Here is a 20,531-nt window from a genome sequence, read left to right on the forward strand (position 1 = left end):
ATGGTAAAGTATGAGAATAAAAAAGACTAATATTCAATCAAACTCACTTGATGGTAAAGTATGGCAATAAAAAGCACTGCAGGAGTGAGGATCAATCTAACTCACAACACTAATATTCATAAGAATAAAAAAGAACACTACACAGATAATGTAAATAAAGGAGGGATACTTTCAGAGTTAAACATAATTATGTTGTTGATACAAACGATTTTGGGATGTGTGAGCACTGAGGAGTGTTATCTCATGCAAGTGCATGGGTAACACTCTTAACCAACAGAGTTGTGCAAGTCCAAATCAATCACCAGACCTCAAGTACTAAAATGAACGTTCTTAACCAACAACGATACAAGTAATTGGCCAAATACAAATATAACTAATAAAGATGGACTGGCAGCCGAGGATCCATAACAGCAACAAGTGGGAACTTCCGAGTTGTGATCATTCCATAAGCTTCCTCCATACCCAAATCTTCCACTTTCACATTCCCAGGCAACTTCCAATTAAACCCATGCAACATGTTAGCCAAACAAGTTCTTATCATCTTCAGCCCTAGCTTATAACCAGGGCACATCCTCCTCCCCGACCCAAACGGCAGCAACTCAAAACTCTGTCCCTGCAAATCAATCCCAATATTCCCTAAGAACCTCTCTGGCCTAAACTCTTCTGGTTCTTCCCACAGTTTAGGGTCTCTCCCCATGCTCCACGTGTTCACAAAAACTACGGTTCCTTTGCAAACATCGTAACCTGCCACGTTGGAGTTTTCAACGGCGAGATGTGGTGGCAGAATTACAACCGCAGGATGCCTCCTCATTGTCTCTTTCATGATCGCATCTATGTAAGGAAGTTGTGCTAGGTCTTTCTCTTCTACCCATCTCTCTCTCCCGATCACTCTGTCAAGTTCTTCTGTTGCCTTTTTTATGAGGCTTGGTTGTTTTATGAGCTCAGACATTGCCCACTCTAAATTTGTTGCTGAGGTATCAGTGCCTCCAGCTATTAAGTCCTGGTTTAAATTTAAATGAACAATTATGTTTTATAGATGGTTAGTCAAATACGAGAAATATATATTAAACGTGATAAATATGTACGTAAGTGTATAGAATGCATGTATGATGTGTACATATCTTACAAATATTAACAATTGAATAGATTTGGGATCTTATATGATATATACCTGAGTGAATGCCTTGATACTGTCATAGTTGAGTTTAACTTCAAGATCATTTGAACCATCAACCAGCTGCAGTAGTAAATCCACCATGTCCTTTGGCACAAATTCCTCCACTCCTTCCTTCTGCGCCTTGTGTTCGTTGAGCATAAAATCATAAAACCGATTGATTTTTTTCTGCATGGCCTTCATTCGCTTTATGTATCCGTGCAAGTCCAAGAAATTAAGCCATGGTATCCAATCCCCAATGTTAAACACCCCATTAAGCACAAAAAACTCATCTAACATGTCCTGAAATTCTTTGAGTGACATTATAGAACCCTCGTATTCAGCAACGCTAAAATAATCCTTACCCAACACAATTCTGCTCATAATGCTAAAAGTAAGACGTGACAGATGCTCTTTGAGCACAACCGGGTTACCTGACTTGGCGATGGCACAGAGTCGTGATGTAAAAGCGCGATTTTCTTCAACACGAATGTACTCAAAGGATTCTAGTCTTTTGGAACTAAACAACTCGTAGAGGAAGATTTTCCGGCCTTGACGCCAATATGGACCGTAAGGTGACCAACTGACACTTTGGTAGTCATAGGTGAGGTACTTGCCCGCTGCAGTTTGAGGCCTAGAGGAAAACACATGATCATGTGTCTTCAAAATTTGTTTTGCCATTTCTGGGGACGAGGCAACTACAACTGGGCGGGAGCCAAACCTGAGTTGCATTATAGGTCCATAAGTTAGGGATAATTTGTGAAGGGATTGATGCGGGAGAGGACCAATGAGGTTGAGGTTTCCAATTATAGGCCAGGGGTTGGGACCTGGTGGAAATTTTTGTTTCTTGAGTTGGGGAAACAAGGTTTTTGAGACAAGGGCTAGAGTGGCGAGGCATGCCAGGGTTAAAATTACAGCACAAGAAAAGTACTCCATTGTTTGGATTGTGGCTGCAATGGTGAACGGTTGAGAGTTGTGGTCTTATATAGTTGAAGTAGTAGGTGGTTACTTGATATCAGAAATAAAAAATTTATGATCTTTAATGGATGCAGAAGATTCACCGAATAATCTAATATCTATGGAGCTCTCAAGTATAAGATATTTTATAATTTTTAACTGTTTGGAATTTTAATTAAAAATCATTCAAGATCTAATTGAGTTGTACTAGTGTTGATGCACAAAACCGGAGGTCTTGGAACAACGTAAATACGACCGTGAATCTGCAAGAAATGTAAATAACACAAGATGTATCGTGGTTCACCCCAAGGTTTGGGCTACGTCCACACTGATTGTATTTCTCTGAGAGTATTTGTGAGGGAGAGAGTGTGAGAGCTTTGCTCTAGATAGGAGAGGCTTATGGCCTAGGAATTGGCCCTCCACTCATTGTGAGGGTGAGGAGTCCTTTTATAGAATAATAGATCCTCACTTATTACATATTTGCCCATTCCTTTATTACATAATTACATTTAAGTCCTCCGAGTATTTGTACGAGATCTAAATACGGATGCCCTAAATATGGTATAAACAACTAGTATGCCATAAGAAATTTTGATGTTAAACTTTGTTTCAAGTTGAATTTTAGTATGATGATCATCATAAATTTTTAAATACACTACTTGTGGTAATGGAGGTATTTGCAGAGATGGTTTTTTCAAAAGAAAAACTAATGAAAAGGGCTTGAAAACTTTGAGTTTTAATGATAAGGACAAAACAAAGGGTAAAGTGAATAGTACCAGGATTGACTTTTTAGTGTAAAAATGTGGTTTTTCGTTAAAATGAACAGTATCAGGTGCTTTTCGTTAAAGTTCCCTTTTTCAAAATGATTGCCAAAATATTTGCAGAGACGGTGTTTCCCAATTTTTTTTTTCACACACCTATCTCGTTGCAAATAGTGAAAGATATGGGGGTGGGTACAAGTATAGGACAAGCCACTCGTCAAAGATTCATTATCCACATCTACTCCTCGTAAATTTCTAAATATTTTAAGAAATTATTATTGGTATTTTAGAAATGTGAGCGGATGTGTGATGACTTTTTTTACACAAGTTTTTATAGTACGAGTACGACCGTAATATTAGACAAATAAAAAAATTATTAAGACATTCATTTGTAAACAAATACGGCTCCACAAAGAATCCCTAAACCCTTAATCAAATAGTCGTATGGTTTGGGAATTGAACATTTTTGGTAGATATGATATTTGAGGGAATACCTAAAAGATAGACGATTCGAATCGTTGGAATACCTTACAAAGTGGGCTCCACAAAAACTTCCACAAAAAATTGTGTAAAAAAATGATGTCACACATCCATCCCTTAAAAATTTAATTATAAACTTTAAATCTTTTATAGTAAAAAACAAATACTTATATGAGAAGTGCGCAATCAAAATTTCAATGTGCCAATAATTGTAACATCCTGCATCACCAAGGAGAGTGGATCATGTAAACCTTATATGTATATTCTCATTTCTACCTAGCACGAGGCATTTTGGGAGCTCACTAGCTTCGGGTTCCATCGGAACTCCGAAGTTAAGTGAGTTCGTGCGAGAGCAATCCATGATGGGTGATCCACTGGGAAGTTCTCGTGTGAGTTCCCAGAAACAAAATCGTGAGAGCTTGATCAGGGCCCAAAGCGAACAATATCGTGCTATGGCAGAGTCGAGTCCGGGATATGGTGGGGGCTCGGGCCGGAATGTGATAATTTGGTATCAGAGCCAATCCCCGGCCGGAAGTGTGCCGACGATGACGTCGAGCCCTAAGAGGGGTGGATTGTAACATCCCACGTCGCCCAGGGGAGTGGATCCTATAAGCTTTATATGTATATTCACATCTCTACCTAGCACAAGGCTTTTTGGGAGCTTATTGGTTTTGGGTTCCATTGGAACTCTGAAGTTAAGCGAGTTCACACAAGAGCAATCCCATGATGGGTAACCCATTGGGAAGTTCTCATGTAAGTTCCCAAAAACAAAACCGTGATGGCGTAGTCGGGGCCCAAAGCAGACAATATCGTGTTATGGCGGAGTCGAGCCCGGGATGTGGTGGAGGCCCGAGCCGGGATCTGACAATAATAATTTCCATATTTTATTGTGATAACATTACAAAAAATATTAGGGTAAATCTATGTTTACTACCCTTATGTTTCATGGTTTTCAACATTTAGTACATCAAGTTTTTTTCGTCCCAAAGTCATACCTAAAGTGTAAATTTTGGGACCGTCTCATACATCCGTTAGTCAAACTGTTAAGTCTCCCGTTAACTATAACGTGACGCCCATGTGGACAATGATTAGGTGCCACGTGTCATCCACATGGAAATTAAAAATAAATTATTTATAAAATAAATAAAATAATTTATAAAAAAAAAAACTTTCATCTTCCCCAAATCGCACCTGTACCCACCCTCCCATCACCCATCCATTCTCCTACCCCCCAACACATTTTCTCTCGCACCACTCCTACCCGGACTCTCGCGACTCCTCCCATCATTCCCACGAAATCGACTACAACACCCCTAACCAACCCCACTCTGCTCCCTCTGCGACACTTCTAACGAAGTCGATGGATCCTCTTCGACGGCTCTTGTCACGACTTCGGTTCAAATCGGGTCTCCCAATGGATCCTCTCCGAAGGCTTCGGTCATTGCCTCGCCGACAAACCTCGATTTCTTGGGGATCGCTACACCGGAGAACTGGTGATGTCTCAGGTAGAGATTCAGAGGCAGATCCAGGAGTTGCAGAAGATGCAAATCGTTGCTGGTCACGAGCCGAGAGGCACATGAACACTGAGGGTATCCGATGACGACTGGGGTGGGAGGGTGGGCGCGGGTGGGATTTGGGGAAGACGAAGAGGTGGGTGGTAAGAGGGTGGGCGCGGGTAGTCACAAATGGTGATGTGGGTTTGTTGAAGATTGTGGCATGAAGTCTTTAGTTGCAAATTGGACATTTTGGAGGGTTTGATCGAGGCTGGTTAAGTGCAAATGAGGTTGAAATTGATTGTTTTTATCAGCGAAACCAGTTTCCATTGAAGTTTTAGGACTTGGGGAATTGAGGGTATTTTTTTTTTTTTTTAACTTTGCATGAATGTGAAGCTTCATGCTTTTGTGATTTCCTGGTAAAGTTTTGCATGAAAGTTTGTTTCTTTGGGGGGGGGGGGGGTTTGAATGTGTGTTTGATGGTGAAATAAGATATTTGCAGTAAACAAAAAAAGGGAAGAAAAGGATTTGGGGAAGACGAAGAGGTGGGAGATGGGAGGGTGGGTACAGGTGGGATTTGGGGAAGATGAAAGTTTTTTTTTTTTTAATTTTTTTATAAATAATTTATTTTTAATTTCCACGTGGATGACACGTGGCACCCTGTCATTGTCCACATGGGTGCCACATCACAGTTAACGGGAGACTTAATAGTTTGACTAACGGATGTATGAGACTGTCCTAAAATTTACACTTTAGGTATGACACTAGGACGAAAAAAACTTGATGTACTAAATGTTAAAAATCACGAAACATAAGGGTAGTAAATAGAGATTTACCCTAATATTTTTGTAGTGTTTTGACAATAAAATATGGAAACTATTATTGTCAGATCCCAGCCCGGGCCCCCACCACATCCCGAGCTTGACTCCGCCGTAGCATGATATTGTCTGCTTTGGTGATGTGATTTATATTGAGAATGAGTCTCACATTGATGAGAGAATGGACCTTGCATGGGCTTATAAAATGTTTGGCTACTCTCCATATTGTCGCTTAGTTATATGGTGGAACCCGTCAATTTTCTTCATAGTATCAGAGCAAGTTGTTCCACGTGTGAAGCCAAACGGTCACATGCGCTCCACATCATCCCGTTGTATTGTCTACGTGTTAGGCTTCGTCACACGTAAGGGGGCATGTTGAGAATGAGTCCTACATTGATGAGAGGAGGAACCTTGCATGAGCTTATAAAAGGTTGAACTACTCTCCATATTACCAATTAATTTTATGGTGAAACCTCAACTTTCTTCAATTTTTCCAAACCTTAAACCCTTCCGAAAGATTGTTAAGCACCAAATACACAATGATTAATGTCTCAACTCACGCACTGAGATATAACTTGCTCTCTTCATTGGCAAATATTAAAGGTAAAGGTAATGATGCAACGATAGCAACATTTCGTTGCTCTACCTCAATATATCCTTAAAAAATATTTTTTTATTACATTTTTTATACGATTATTTCATAATTGTATTACCTCTTGAATAGAAATGAGACTCAAATTGTTGGTTTTCCCTAATTTTATTAGAAATATGATACAAAAATGATATGAAAAATGTAATAAGAGTAACTCTAGATATCCATCTAAATGCTCAAATAACAATTCCTCATCGAAAACATTGGAAAAAAAAATGGCAATGGGCACATTATTGTTGGAAGGCAATGGGAATAAGCGTCTAAGCGGGGACCTGGGCTTTTTTTTATAATAATTTTTAATGAAATTTAATATATAACATATAACTAAAAGTCTATTTATACTTTAAAAGTAGTATAATTGTACTTGGATATATAAATTGCAAAGTATAATTACATATAGATTATAAAGTATTAGATCATACTGAAAACATATAGAACAAGCATATAACGAGTGTTCACCAAGTATTCAACAAATCTCTCCCAATTTATTGAAAAAATAAAATGCAAAATAAAAGTTATCTATCTTCTATTTAAGTGAGAGTCGTGATATAGACGGATGCTTAAGCGGGTCTAGACGAGCTAGAATGGCGCCTTGCCTACCTAGGCACCCTTGCTTAATTTTCAAAAGCCTAGAGATTTATGTGTCATTTCTTAATTTTCAAACACCTAGATATAAATCAGGACGGTAACGAGCCGCTTAACGCCTAAACAACATTAGTGGTGATTTTAGAACACTACTTATAAAACATAACATGAGTAAATAGTTCTTTTCTACACACCATAAAAACAAATACAAACTTGACTTCAACCCAATAAAAACAAAAGAAAACTAATAAAAAGGTGGCCACATTACGAAAACCCTAAAAGCTCGAAAACCAGTGTTGACAAAGAAATATTGCATTACAAAGGGTTACAAATTTCACACTTGTGATTTATCCTTCTGCGCTTCTTCCATTTCTCATGCCCCTTATTCTTCGTCAACTTTTATTATATCCTAAAAAATAAAGTACAAAAGAATCCTACTACATTTTATTGCTAATCTTCTGTGAGATTTAAAATGACTTATTGAAAATGAAAATTTGTATAAAAGTTGTCAGAAAATATGCTGCAACAGAATCATAGAAATAATGGCTTGAAATCTCATTCGCACCAACGAGCCAAGGGAACATAGAGTAGTGCTAAAATACATATGTAGATCATATCTTGCATTCACACATAAAAATTGTAAATAGAGATTTGTCAAAGTTGCCTTTGGCTACATATGCTGTATAGCACCTGCAGACTCTAGTGCAATAACTCTTGTGAGGGGAAATGTTAATTTTCGACTTTTGGGGCCAATCATTTTAGTTTTTTCTTGAATTAATTTTTTCAAATTCAGAAACTTCTTTCTTCTTTTTGTTTTTCTTCTCTTTAATTGTATATTTAATAGAGTTTCTGTTTTTAATGAACCAAAAACACCTAATTCAAAAAGTGGGTTGTACAGTTAGATTCTGATCCTAGCCGTTTATGCTTTCTGTCTATACCATATTTAGGACATCCGTATTTAGATCTCGTAAAAATACTCAGGAGACTTAAATGTAATTATGTGATAAAGGAAAGGGCAAATATGTAATAAGTGAGGAGCCCTTATTCTATAAAAGAACTCCTCACCCTCACAATTAGATGAGGCCAATTTCTTAGGCCATGGAAGGGTTCTCTCACTCTCAGAATCTCTCTCCATCTCTCTCCCTCACAAACAGATAATACATAATTAGTGTGGACGTAGCCCAAATCTTGTGATGAACCACGATACATCTTGTGTTATTTACATTACTTGCAGATTTACGGTCAGATTTACGTTGTTCCAAGACCTCCAATTTTGTGCATCAACATTAGGCGCCGTTTGTGGGAATCAACACAAAAAACTATGTCGGTTCTCTTTCATTTTTTCATCAAATCTCACCACTGTGAATCTGTAAAAACCCCAAAACCCAAAGCTTTCACAAAAAACCCAACGGTTCATTCTATCTATCTCTCTCTAAAAAACCAACCAGAAAACTCTACCAAAACTCATCACTCTGGAAATCTGGAAAGACCAGCTCGAAATCCCCGAATACCATTTCCGGGGTATCGGGTCTGACACCCACTTCACCAACACAAAACCCCAACTCCAAATTCTCATTATCTTCTCAGATACAAAAGCAATTTATCTGACACTAGTAGAGTAACGTGTCTCTCTCTCTCTCTCACGCCTGGACTGGTTGCCTCATCCCTCTCAAATTTTCAACTAGAAAGCGAGAAAAGGTTGTAACTTCAAGTTATGTGTCAACTGGTGAGATCACAGATGGATTTCTTGAGTTATTGCTTGATAATCCCATGTCTTTTCTCTATTTGGTATTTCTTATTTTAATCTCTCAGATCCAATCGCAAAGGGCTTCTTTTTCCACCTGGACCAAAGCCATCTCCCTTCGTCCCCTTGGTCTCTGTTCCGCCTTCCACCATGATGGATAAGACTAGATCTTTAGACTTTAAGGGAACGAAGAGGGACTTCAGTACTGCGACCCTCGAGCGCAAGAAGTCTGTGAGTCGGCTCATTGTCGACGATGCTATCAATGACGACAACTCCGTCGTTGCGCTCCACCCCGACACAATGGAGAAGCTCCAGCTCTTTCGTGGCGACACTATCTTGATCAAGGTGTTCTTGCCCACTTTGTTCACTCCATTGGCCAGTGGGGGACTGAACCTTACTCTGAGAGAGAGAGAGAGAGAGAGCGATGGCGGATGAGGCAATTCTAGGATACCTTGAGTCAAAGAATGAAATATCAGATTCCGGTCAGTTTACAGCTGAACGTGGGCTCTATGGTTTCAGATATATTATCGCACAGAACATCAAAAGAGAGATGTGGATGTTTACTGATGAAGGAAGGGCATACACTGCTACCGGGTTACCGGAAGTGCAGCTGTTCCTGGCCATCCCACCAGAGGGTATCCCCAAAGAAGAATTGCAGAAAAAGCTGGATCCATCAGTTTTCAAAATTGGAAGCGCCCAGGCTGCGAAGAGAAAATGGGTGGAGATACCAAGCAACTAGTAACCCGAAAGTTTATATTGGCCAAGAAATGCCATCTTGGGACGATATGGATAACGGCACATTTGGAGCGCAAGCTTCGCAAGAATCAGGTTGCCGACACCGATATTGGCGTCTCCGTATGAACAGGGGAGTCTCAATCACGCCATCAATACGGAGAGCAGGGGGTCCCCACGGCGTCGCCGGTGGCGAAGGCTCCGGAGATCGGAGACGAGAAGAAGAAGGAGCAGAGCCTGCCGTTTTTCAGTCTAAGATTCCAGTGGTCTGCTGTGGTTGGAATTGGGATGGGGACAAGGTCCCAGCAGCAACCAGGCCGAAAGAGAAAGGCAGTGGGAACAAAGAGAAAAGCAAAAGAAAGCGGAAAAAGAAAAGAGAAAAGAAGAAAATGGGAAAAATTATAAAGTTCCTATTATTACGATTCTTTTTGTCTACCAGGTGAAGAGATAGAGAGAGTGCGACGGAAAGCAGAAAGTAAAAACAAGGAATAAACACCCCATCAGAATGATGTGATTTACTTTTCTTGTTTCTGAATGGTGTAAATTATTTTTCTTATCTTTCAGAGACATCTGTATAAACCCCATCAGAGGGTAATAATAATTAAAAAAAAAGGCAAAACCCAAAATAAATGGGCTGGAATGTTGTGTAGAGGGCGAAAGCTCATAAGCCCAAAATAGTTCCAACGAGGTGATCAAAAGTACGCCCAGTACTCCACAATTATTCGACAACCTACCGCTATTACCACCAACCAGGTGATCAAAAGTACACCCAGTACTCCACAATTATTCGGCAATATGCCGCTATTATCACCAACCAGGTAATGAAATGTACAACCCGTACTCTAATATCATTTGGCAACTAGCCATTCATGCCACCAACCAGGTGACGAAATGTACAACCTGTACTCTCCTTCATACCACCAACCAGGTGATCAAAAGTACGACCAGTACTCCAAATTATACATGAGCATTACTCATGTCATTCATACATAAACATTCATGAGCATCACTCTTGACAATCATACATAAACATTCATGACTATCATTCACGTTAACATTCATAAGCATCACTCATGTTAACATTCATGAGCATCACTCATGTCAATCAGCTTCAAAAGCTTCATTTACAGAGCTCTAGCTTCAAAAGCTTCATTTATAAAAGCTCCATCTTCGAAAGCTTCATTTACAGAGCTCCAGCTCTAAAGTTTCACTTGCAAAGCTTCACTTACAAAGCTTCAGTGCAGGGTATACAAATATCGCCTCCGAACAACCGTTACTTCAGCACATACATGGATTCAATTTGAAGTCTCCAGCCAACAAACTCTATTGACCGAAGACTTGGGGGACTACATTATGTACCATATATTGGGCCTCAACTGGGCCTTATGAAAAATACTTGGGGGACTTAGCCCATTATTTATGTATTCAGGAGCGAGCCCTTATTCTATAAAAATGACTCCTTCACTTTCATTAGAGAGCACTCATTATTCATGTACTGAGGAGCGAGCCTTTATTTTATAAAAGGGACTCCCTTACCTTCATTAGAGAGCAACGCCGCCAGCTGAGCAACCGTCTCGCCACGAGCATCACTCATAACCCATCACTTATGTATTGAGAAGCGAACCCTTATTCTATAAAAGGGACTCCCTCATATGGAATGTGAGGACTGCAACTGAATTTTCTTATCCACTGGCATGTGAACTCATATGGAATGATGCAACACCAAACCCTAGTGCATAATATATAAAATAATAAAATAATAGGTTTGGTCATCTTAATAACAAGGCTTAATTGGGTTAATAGTCCGTTGTAGTTGGGATGTGATGAAATATGTCAGGACTTAGGCTCAAAATTGAAAGTTTTGTCAACTCTCCGTTAATTGTTATCACGTGAGCTATGCTAACAATTAACAGAAATCCTAACACACCCAGACCCAAAATATCCACCTGGACACTGAATCGAGTTGTGCTGACCGACACCAAAGAGGTGATAAAGCCATAGAGTGATGGTGATGTGGAAATTGCTACTAATTTAAATCTAAAGTAACTAATTCTGAAGCGCACATGTGAGTGGTTTTGAACCCATATCACACAAGTGATGTCAAAACATAAGTAAAATGCAGTAAAAGTAGAGTAATAATTATACCGTTAGGAGTAGCCTCCTAGTTATCAGCTTTTGTTAGAGGTCCTCGTCTACAACATGAGCTATGCTGCTAAATCTTGGAGAGGCGAAAAACAAGAATGAATTGACTTGAAAAATAAAGTTTTATTTCCAACCACCCCTATCACCATAGGGAGTAATAATCCAATTAGGCCTACTAACAAATACTAATGACAATGTGTTGTGACGATACAAGAAAATAATTTCCTTTCCTCTTGATGACGGGGGTTTCATGGAAGTGGGACCATTGAGACCATGAAATGTGCATAAGTTATTATTGGATTTTAGTTAACATTATTTTGTGCAATGTCACAAATCATTAGAAAAAAAAATATATATATATATATATATATATATATATATGGCAATGGCAGCCTCTCAATAATTGATGATCATTATTTTGGACTGGAATTTATTTGGTCAAATGAAAACCTCAAATCAGACTTGCCCTCGTTCACATCCACCGCCTTGCCCTCATGTGTATGCCAAGCTAAACTCAATCTCAGTTATGAGTGATTAGGTTGAACACATGTCTGTTGAATGACGCCGGGAAGTTCCGGTTTTTCCACAATTTTTTGCAAATCTCCGGCGATGTTAAGGATGGTTTCGGCTCAGATTCTTTATTGATAGAATATTAGCTAAATGCAATTGATCAAATAGTCATCTATGACGATCATTCTACTAAGTGAATAGTTATGAACAAATGTACCGATATATAAACTCTAGAGTTGTCACGTCTTCTAATGTCAGTTAATCAATTAAGAAACAAAGAATGCCTTGAATCTTGATGCACACTAGAGTTATAAACAGTAGTAGGCGAGAACAGATGTGCCCTCCACTGCACTTGAGTCATGGGTTAATGTAAAGTATTATTTGTATAAGAAAAACTAACAGTACTAGCTAGGCTAGAAAACCCCATGTCGTTAATAAGGTAGGGCCTTTTAGTGGGCCCATTTTACAACAAAATTGTGGCCTCTTGTGCATTCTCGTTGGGTCTAAGGTTGCTTAAGAACACATGTAGCAGACTTATTAATTAGAGCATGTTTGGAATTGATTTTAAAATGACCAAAAACATTTTTGACGAAAGTGTTTCTGGTACCTATTCTTGGTAAAAATGCAAATAATCTTGGAAAAACACTTGAAAAGGTTTTTACAAGAAACACATAACTGATATTTCTTAAAAAATACATTTCTGGCATGTTTACCAAATCGGAACGGAATGGCAAGAAACGGAATTTCATTTTTTTTCAGGCATTCAAGCCGTTTACTAACATTTCCAGAATGAAAAACAAGATGGGGTCCATTTAAAATCAGGAGTTGGATCCCTAAATCTCTTGGAATCGGATCCCCTAGATGGAGGTGGTATTTGGATTCCAGGGAGAAGGCTCTTCCAGGAATCCAACTTTTATACCCAAACTACCCCCTGGATGGATGGGCTTCGAAGATTGAGTTGGTGGAATGGGTTGTCGTTGGCGAAGAACGGATTTGAAACTCGTTCGGTGTCGTATCTGCCAATTGAACGACACTCTAACACCTAGAATTGAAGCTGCAGTGGTGGTACAGTGATGGTGGATCCACTACTATAGTGGCTGTGTGGCTGGAAAGAGGAGGGAGATGAGAAAAAGATGGAAAAATAAGAGGGGGAAGCTGAAGATAGTTGGGATTATGTGCGGTGCGGACCATGAAAGAAGATAGTTGGGTTATGAAACGGCAACGAGACCGCAGTGCAATTGGACAAGGAAAGGCAGGGGTGAAGGGCAATGCAAGGAAAGGCAGGGTGGGCTATGGAGGCATAAGGGGGTGGATAATTGGTATGTTTGGAAAGGCAAGGGTGGGTGGAGAAGGGAATCTGATTAAGAAATTTAATTTAATTAAGATATAGATGAATTTTATTATATAAATTTAATTTAATTAATTAGTATGAAAATAATTTATTTATATAAGGGCAATTTAGTAATTAAATTAGTTTTAATTCCGATTGAAGTGAATTAGTAAACAATTTATCTGGACTCAACATCATTCCTATTCCAATTCCAGACAGTTTTAGTAACAACTTCATAAATCTGATTCTGATTCCACCTCATTTTAATTCCTCCTCAATCCAATTTCTCTCAATCTAATTACGGATTAGTAAACTCGCCCTTCAAGTGCAAAAGCACTTGAAAAACACTTCCAAACATGTTTTAATTCTCTCCAATATTAGCAAATTAAATAAGTAAAAGTGGGAAATCACTAACCTTTTGGTGGTGTTGTAACTGTCATTTCCTTGATTTTGCTGTTGATTACCACCAAGTCCATAACCCATTTTCTAATTATTTGATGCTTATTCTTGTACCAAATACCGACATGAATAATTCCTTTTCAATAAAAAAATCCACTAAAAGTTTGTTTTCTTCTGTGTTTCATTAACAAACAAAACACAACAGCTAAGACACCGACGTCGTTATGTGAAAGAAAAATTAGATATAAATAGTATACGAGTCACCAGATAATCCAGCTCTGCAACTTCCTCGCCAACCCAACATTTGCAAATCTTCATGATATGCTTACATGAATGCAGGGTTTAGGGTTTTTAAATAGTTGGAATTTTTGAATGTCAACTTTGAGTCCTCTGTTGTTGGAACCTGCAGACATTCAGGTGGGTACAAAACCCATCATCTAATTTAAATGCATCATAAAATTGTAGCCATTGAGTTGTTATATAAAGATAAGATAGGGGTTTTTAAATAGTTGGAAATTTTGATGCAGAACTAGGTGATGAATCCTAACCCTAATCATCCATGGATGCCTAGCTAAAATTTATTTACCAGAAACTTAGTAATTCGTAAAAGCTGCATAAACCCTAGCTTGCTAGTTTTCTAACCTAGATCGAGGTAAAGTGTAACAAGTTCATACCTACTCAACCCTAGTATGTTCATAACAATGAGGCTCTTTGAATTACAAAATATCATGATGAGTCAATATTTCCAGTACTTGAATTCATGTAACATGCTACCCAAAGCTGTATGCAGCTAGGGTTTTGAAAACTATAGCCAAATTTTGAGCATATATATGCACGTTAGATATTTCTAGTCCTTTCCTTTTTCATACTTTTAGGAATTACAATCACTCGATGGGTCTCGAGAGGGCTCAATCACTACTTGAAGGGGTCTCGAGAGAGTTCAAGCACTACTCGGAGGGGTCTCGAGTGACTGTTGAAAGTTCTAGAATGATACTAGTTTAGCCTAGAGGGGGTGAATAGGTTCCAATTTAAAAATCCAATTCAATTTTCAATATAATTTTTAATTCTCAAATTAATTCCACATTCACATCACATATCAAATTATCCTATGGAAGCAGTTCTATAAAACTCATAAGCCAAAACTACAACAACTAGGTACTAGGGTTACAATACAACTAACTCGTACAAAATATCTAGTAGTGTATATCAAAAATTAATTGCAGGAACACCTACTTGTATTTGATGCCATGATTGTAACGCAAGTCAGTCTTCTACTCCCACTACTCAATAGCTCCCTTACTGTGTGAATATGTTTCATCAATATTTAGGGTTTTTTACGTATGGGAGCAGGGACTATAACTTCATATATATACTACTAGGGTTGCACCACCAGCCTATTACCAGTAGTGCACCCTTATCGCCTTAAGAATGAATGAGTCCTATCATGATTCAACATCTTTGTATTCAATCCTTATCGGGATCGCTTTTAAGTTAACTGCATGGTGTTAAGACTCCATAACCCTTACGAAGTAGAGACTAACTATACCACTTGCATCACAGATAACTTGAGAACCAAGCTAGCTGTCATCTAAGTAATATCAACTAACACTCATTGTCATTCACTAGAACTTTACATCCTACACATGTGCAGTTAAAAAGATAAATACTAAGAGAAATGAGTACAGAAAGACTTACAAAACTCATCAACTAGACACACATACTAGTAGGCAGTTTTGTCTCCATACTTTGCTACTCGATATCTCTTTAGCCTTCAAGTGAAAGTGCACGACACTAACGTGGCCGTCAATCACTGTCTCCTCGAACTTTACAAGATACTAACGCGATCATGCAGAATATATGAAATGAAATGATTTTTGAAAATCAACCAATTATGAAAATCACAAGGCACATTTTCATAATTGATTTCGATTAAAGCACAATGAAAAATCAGTGAACAAAACTAAATTTTTCTTTAAAAGAAAAAACACGTGGATACAAACTGATTTTTCTACCATAAACATCAAGGGAAAAATATGAATTTTCTTTTAGAAACACAGGCTGCTGACCGACATGGAAAACAAACTTTCTGCTGTTATATATATGAATGACGATGCTTTCAGTGCACGGTGCTGCATCAAATGCAAACTACAATACATACCTACAGAGCATGCAGCAATATATAAGAATATATATGTATTCTAATACATGCAGCAAGTAATGGATCTATATAATGCATGTAGTTGTTGTAGACTATTATATATATATGACTTAAACAATCAAAGTGCAGCAGCAATCCAAGACTAAAAAAACTTATTCTCATATAGCAGCAGCATTCTTTTCACTTTCACGAAAACGCAATGGCAGCAACCACAACTTGTTTTTAACCTAGACCCCTATATCAATAACATGCGGCAACAGCAAGCGAAACCCTAATGTAATCCCATCTATATATAAGCTGCAGTAGGAGACTTCAAAATGACTTAAAACTCTAAATAGATGAGATAAAAATAAAAACAAAAACATTTGAAGGTGTTGAGACAAGGCATAAAACTAAATTATCAAGTGACTCATCCGGTTGTATATGCTAAGGTTTTGTTCACACTTAAATTCATGGGCTTTGATTAAAACCTAGTATCATGTAAATAAACCCAAGTATACTCTTTTCTCTGTAGACATAACACCGTAACAATAATCATGCCAAGTTGATTGATCTAACATATTGTAGTTAAGCCTAACTACAAGAATGCATATGTTACCTGAATGGATGCTTCTGAAATGTTTGTTATTTTACTAATCGAGAGCACGAGAGACAAATTTAAACTAAAATAATTACAAAAAAAAACATGTATTAGCTTAAGATATTGCATACTATGATGTTTTGTTTAGAAATTACCAATTTTACTCTAACAACTGTACTCCTTATCAATTCCACATAGGGGGCCTATATATGTTGGTCACGTGGCTAGTCTTTTTCTTCCACCCATCTCTCCCAATCATTATCATTGTACTGCAGGCTCTTTCTTCGATGAGCTGTGGTTGTTTCGCTTGTTCAGTAGTCACTGTACAGTCTCCGTGCCTCCGGCTATATGTGTGGCTTTAAATTTACGATCCAATCGTCGGAAAAAAAGAACAAAAAAAGGACGATCCAAAAACTTTCATATATAGTTGACATCGTGGCCTAGTTTGCAACATGAAACGCAATTGTGCCAGAGAGATAATTGAAGGGGACTAAAGTCCATACGACTACGGACTATTTATCACAATAATTCGTACGACTACGGACTATTTATCACAATAATTCGTTTTTGGCTGGTATTGACAATCATTTATATTACGAAGAAAATAACATTGTGCGGATTTAACATCATAGAATAAATATCTCGTATACACATTTCTCTTTATTTTTTTAGTTGAAATTATAACTAATTAGAAAGGTAATTAATCCCACGAAAACTACAACATTTAGCCTAGAACCAACAAAAAATGGCCAAGCAACACAAAAGTAAATAATGTTGTGCGGACTTAACACCATTCAATAAATATGTCACACGCATCACACACATCTGCATTTCTCCTTATTTTTTTAGCTGCAATTATAACTAATTAGAAAGGTAATTAACCCCACAAAAACTACAACATTGAGCCTAGAACCAACAAGAAATGGGCAAGCAACACAAAAGTAAGTTTTTATGATTCTTACACGTCGACGTTAATTTCTCCCAACGTTGGAATGGAATTGGAGCAGAAATCATATGTAAAGAAAAAACATTGAAAAAAATACAAAAATACGGGGTCGCGGCTGGATTCGAACCTGCGCGGGCAAAGCCCACAAGATTTCTAGTCATGCCCGATAACCACTCGGGCACGACCACTTTATAGTAAACTATGAGACAATAGGGAATATAATTTATTGATCAGACTTTGATACATTCTGACAAACTTTGATACACGGTTTTATTGAGCAGGACTGCAGGAGTGTAGGATCATATCAAACTCACTACACTAATATTCATAAGAATATAAAAGAACACAAGTAATATAAATAAAGGAGGGATACTTTCAGAATTAAACATAACTATGTTGTTGATACAAATGATTTTGGGAATGTGCGAGCAATGAGGAGTGTTATCTCATGCAAGTGGATGGGTTAACACTCTTTACCAACAGAGTTGTGCAAAGTCCAAATCAAGCTCCAAACCCCAAGTAATAAAATGAACACTCTTAACCAACAAAGATACGAGTACCTTGCCAAATACAAATATACCTAATAAAGATGGACTGGCAGCCGAGGTTCCATAACAGCAACAAGTGGGAACTTCCGAGTTGTGACCAATCCATAAGCTTCCTCCATACCCAAATCTTCCACTTTCACATTCCCAGGCAACTTCCAATTAAACCCATGCAACATGTTAGCCAAACAAGTTCTTATCATCCTCAGCCCTAGCTTATAACCAGGGCACATCCTCCTCCCCGACCCAAACGGCAGCAACTCAAAACTCTGTCCTTGCAAATCAATCCCAGTATTCCCTAAGAACCTCTCTGGCCTAAACTCTTCTGGTTCTTCCCACAGTTTAGGGTCTCTCCCCATGCTCCACGTGTTCACAAAAACTACGGTTCCTTTGCAAACATCGTAACCTGCCACGTTGGAGTTTTCAACGGCGAGATGTGGTGGCAGAATTACAACCGCAGGATGCCTCCTCATTGTCTCTTTCATGATCGCATCTATGTAAGGAAGTTGTTCTAGGTCTTTCTCTTCTACCCATCTCTCTCTCCCGATCACTCTGTCCAGTTCTTCTGTTGCCTTTTTAATGAGGTTTGGTTGTTTTATGAGCTCAGACATTGCCCACTCTAAATTTGTTGCTGAGGTATCAGTGCCTCCAGCTATTAAGTCCTGGTTTAAATTTAAATGAACAATTATGTTTTATAGATGGTTAGTCAAATACGAGAAATATATATTAAACGTGATAAATATGTACGTAAGTGTATAGAATGCATGTATGAAGTGTACATATCTTACAAATATTAACAATTGAATAGATTTGGGATCTTATATGATATATACCTGAGTGAATGCCTTGATACTGTCATAGTTGAGTTTAACTTCAAGATCATTTGAACCATCAACCAGCTGCAGTAGTAAATCCACCATGTCCTTTGGCACAAATTCCTCCACTCCTTCCTTCTGCGCCTTGTGTTCGTTGAGCACAAAATCATAAAACCGATTGATTTTTTTCTGCATAGCCTTCATTCGCTTTATGTATCCTTGCAAGTCCAAGAAATTAAGCCATGGCATCCAATCCCCAATGTTAAACACCCCATTAAGCACAAACAACTCATCTATCATGTCCTGAAATTCCTTGAGTGACATTATAGAGCCCTCGTATTCGGCCACGCTAAAATAATCCTTACCCAACACAGTTCTGCTCATAATGCTAAGATTAAGGCGTGACAGATGCTCTTTGAGGACAATTGGGTTACCTGACTTGGCGATGGCATAGAGTCGCGATGTAAAAGCGCGATTTTCGTCGGCACGAATGTACTCAAAGGACTCTAGTCTTTTGGAACTAAACAACTCGTAGAGGAAGATTTTCCGGCCTTGACGCCAATATGGACCGTAAGGTGACCAAGTGACGTTTTGGTAGTCATAGGTGAGGTACTTGCCTGCTGCAGTTTGAGGCCTAGAGGAAAACACATGATCATGTGTCTTCAAAAATTGTTTAGCCATTTCTGGAGACGAGGCAACTACAACTGGGCGGGAGCCAAACCTGAGTTGCATTATAGGTCCATAAATTTGGGATAATTTGTGAAGGGATTGATGTGGGAGAGGACCAATGAGGTTGAGGTTTCCAATAATAGGCCAGGGTTTGGGACCTGGTAGAAATTTTTGTTTCTTGAGTTGGGGAAACAAGGTTTTTGAGACAAGGGCCAGAGTGGCGAGGCATGCCAAGGTTAAAATTGCAGCACAAGAAAAATACTCCATTGTGTGGATTGTGGCTGCAAAGAGTTGTGGTCTTATATAGGTGAAGTATGTAGTAGGTGGTTAGTTGATATCAGAATTAAAACATTATGTTGATTAATGGATGCAGAAGATTCACAGAATAATCTTAAGATCTATGGAGCTCTCAAGTATAAGATATTTTTCGATGAAAAAAAAAAATCATTAAAGATCTAATTGAGTTGTACTAAAGTATGCCATAAAAAATTTTGATGTTGAACTTTGTTTCAAGTTGAATTGTGATCATCAAATTTTTTTTTATCAATTGAGTATTATTAAAGGAAAACTAACGAAAAGTAAAAAAAAAAAAAAAACTTTAGGGGATGTAGTCAAATTAAGATTTGAAATAATTTTAAAAGACTTTAGAATCATGAGATAGTCTATTAGATTTAAAAAGAGGATTTAAAAAGATTTTGAAATCAAGGTGTAGTCAAAGTAGGATTTAATATGATTTAAAAGAATGCATTAAAATTCAAGTGTAGTCAATTGGGATTTAAAATCCAATGTACAAATATGTAGGTATTCAAAATGTCATAGATTTTGAAGGATTTCATTAAGTAAGTGATTTTGTAGGATTTGAGAGGAATTTTATGCATAACAAAGGCCAAAAGAATCTTACCTCCACCCCTAGGATTTCTTTTCAAGCTTCTCTCTCAGCATAGCTTTTCTCTCTCAAAATGCCCCGCTCGCCCCTTTTCCTTTCCCTGAAAATCAATTGCTGCTGTAAAATCCTTTATTACCTGGAACTTCTTTCTGCAATATGTGTTGACACCTTTGTTG

General features: G+C 38.1%; 2 protein-coding genes across 3 annotated transcripts; both read right to left on the reverse strand.

Annotated features, from left to right (window-relative positions):
• Positions 1-151: 151 nt before the first annotated feature.
• On the reverse strand, positions 152-2,133 carry LOC126607070 (trimethyltridecatetraene synthase-like). The gene is made up of 2 exons (XM_050274504.1): positions 1,172-2,133; positions 152-1,000 (listed from the first exon to the last, which is right to left on the reverse strand). The coding sequence occupies exons 1-2, from the start codon at positions 2,087-2,089 to the stop codon at positions 374-376; spliced, it is 1,545 nt and encodes a 514-aa protein (XP_050130461.1). The 5' UTR covers positions 2,090-2,133; the 3' UTR covers positions 152-373.
• Positions 152-19,874, reverse strand: LOC126607056 (trimethyltridecatetraene synthase-like). Of its 2 annotated transcripts, XM_050274494.1 has the most exons (3): positions 18,819-19,874; positions 18,021-18,647; positions 152-373 (listed from the first exon to the last, which is right to left on the reverse strand). In XM_050274494.1, the coding sequence occupies exons 1-2, from the start codon at positions 19,734-19,736 to the stop codon at positions 18,021-18,023; spliced, it is 1,545 nt and encodes a 514-aa protein (XP_050130451.1). In that variant the 5' UTR covers positions 19,737-19,874; the 3' UTR covers positions 152-373. The 2 variants fall into 2 exon arrangements, with proteins under 2 accessions (XP_050130451.1, XP_050130442.1); XM_050274485.1 differs by lacking the exon at positions 152-373 and having other exon boundaries at positions 17,643-18,647.
• Between the last annotated feature and the right edge of the window lie 657 nt (positions 19,875-20,531).

The sequence above is a fragment of the Malus sylvestris genome, chromosome 2 (assembly GCF_916048215.2).
Source record: "Malus sylvestris chromosome 2, drMalSylv7.2, whole genome shotgun sequence".
In the NCBI taxonomy this organism is placed as follows: Eukaryota; Viridiplantae; Streptophyta; class Magnoliopsida; order Rosales; family Rosaceae; genus Malus; species Malus sylvestris.

Excerpts from the sequence above, each read along its gene's own strand:
- LOC126607070 (XM_050274504.1), bottom strand. The coding sequence starts at position 2,089 with ATGGAGTACTTTTCTTGTGCTGTAATTTTAACCCTGGCATGCCTCGCC. Across the intron at positions 1,001-1,171 it reads GTATCAAGGCATTCACTCAG|GACTTAATAGCTGGAGGCAC; the intron begins GTATATATCATA and ends AATTTAAACCAG.
- LOC126607056 (XM_050274494.1), bottom strand. The coding sequence starts at position 19,736 with ATGGAGTATTTTTCTTGTGCTGCAATTTTAACCTTGGCATGCCTCGCC. Across the intron at positions 18,648-18,818 it reads GTATCAAGGCATTCACTCAG|GACTTAATAGCTGGAGGCAC; the intron begins GTATATATCATA and ends AATTTAAACCAG.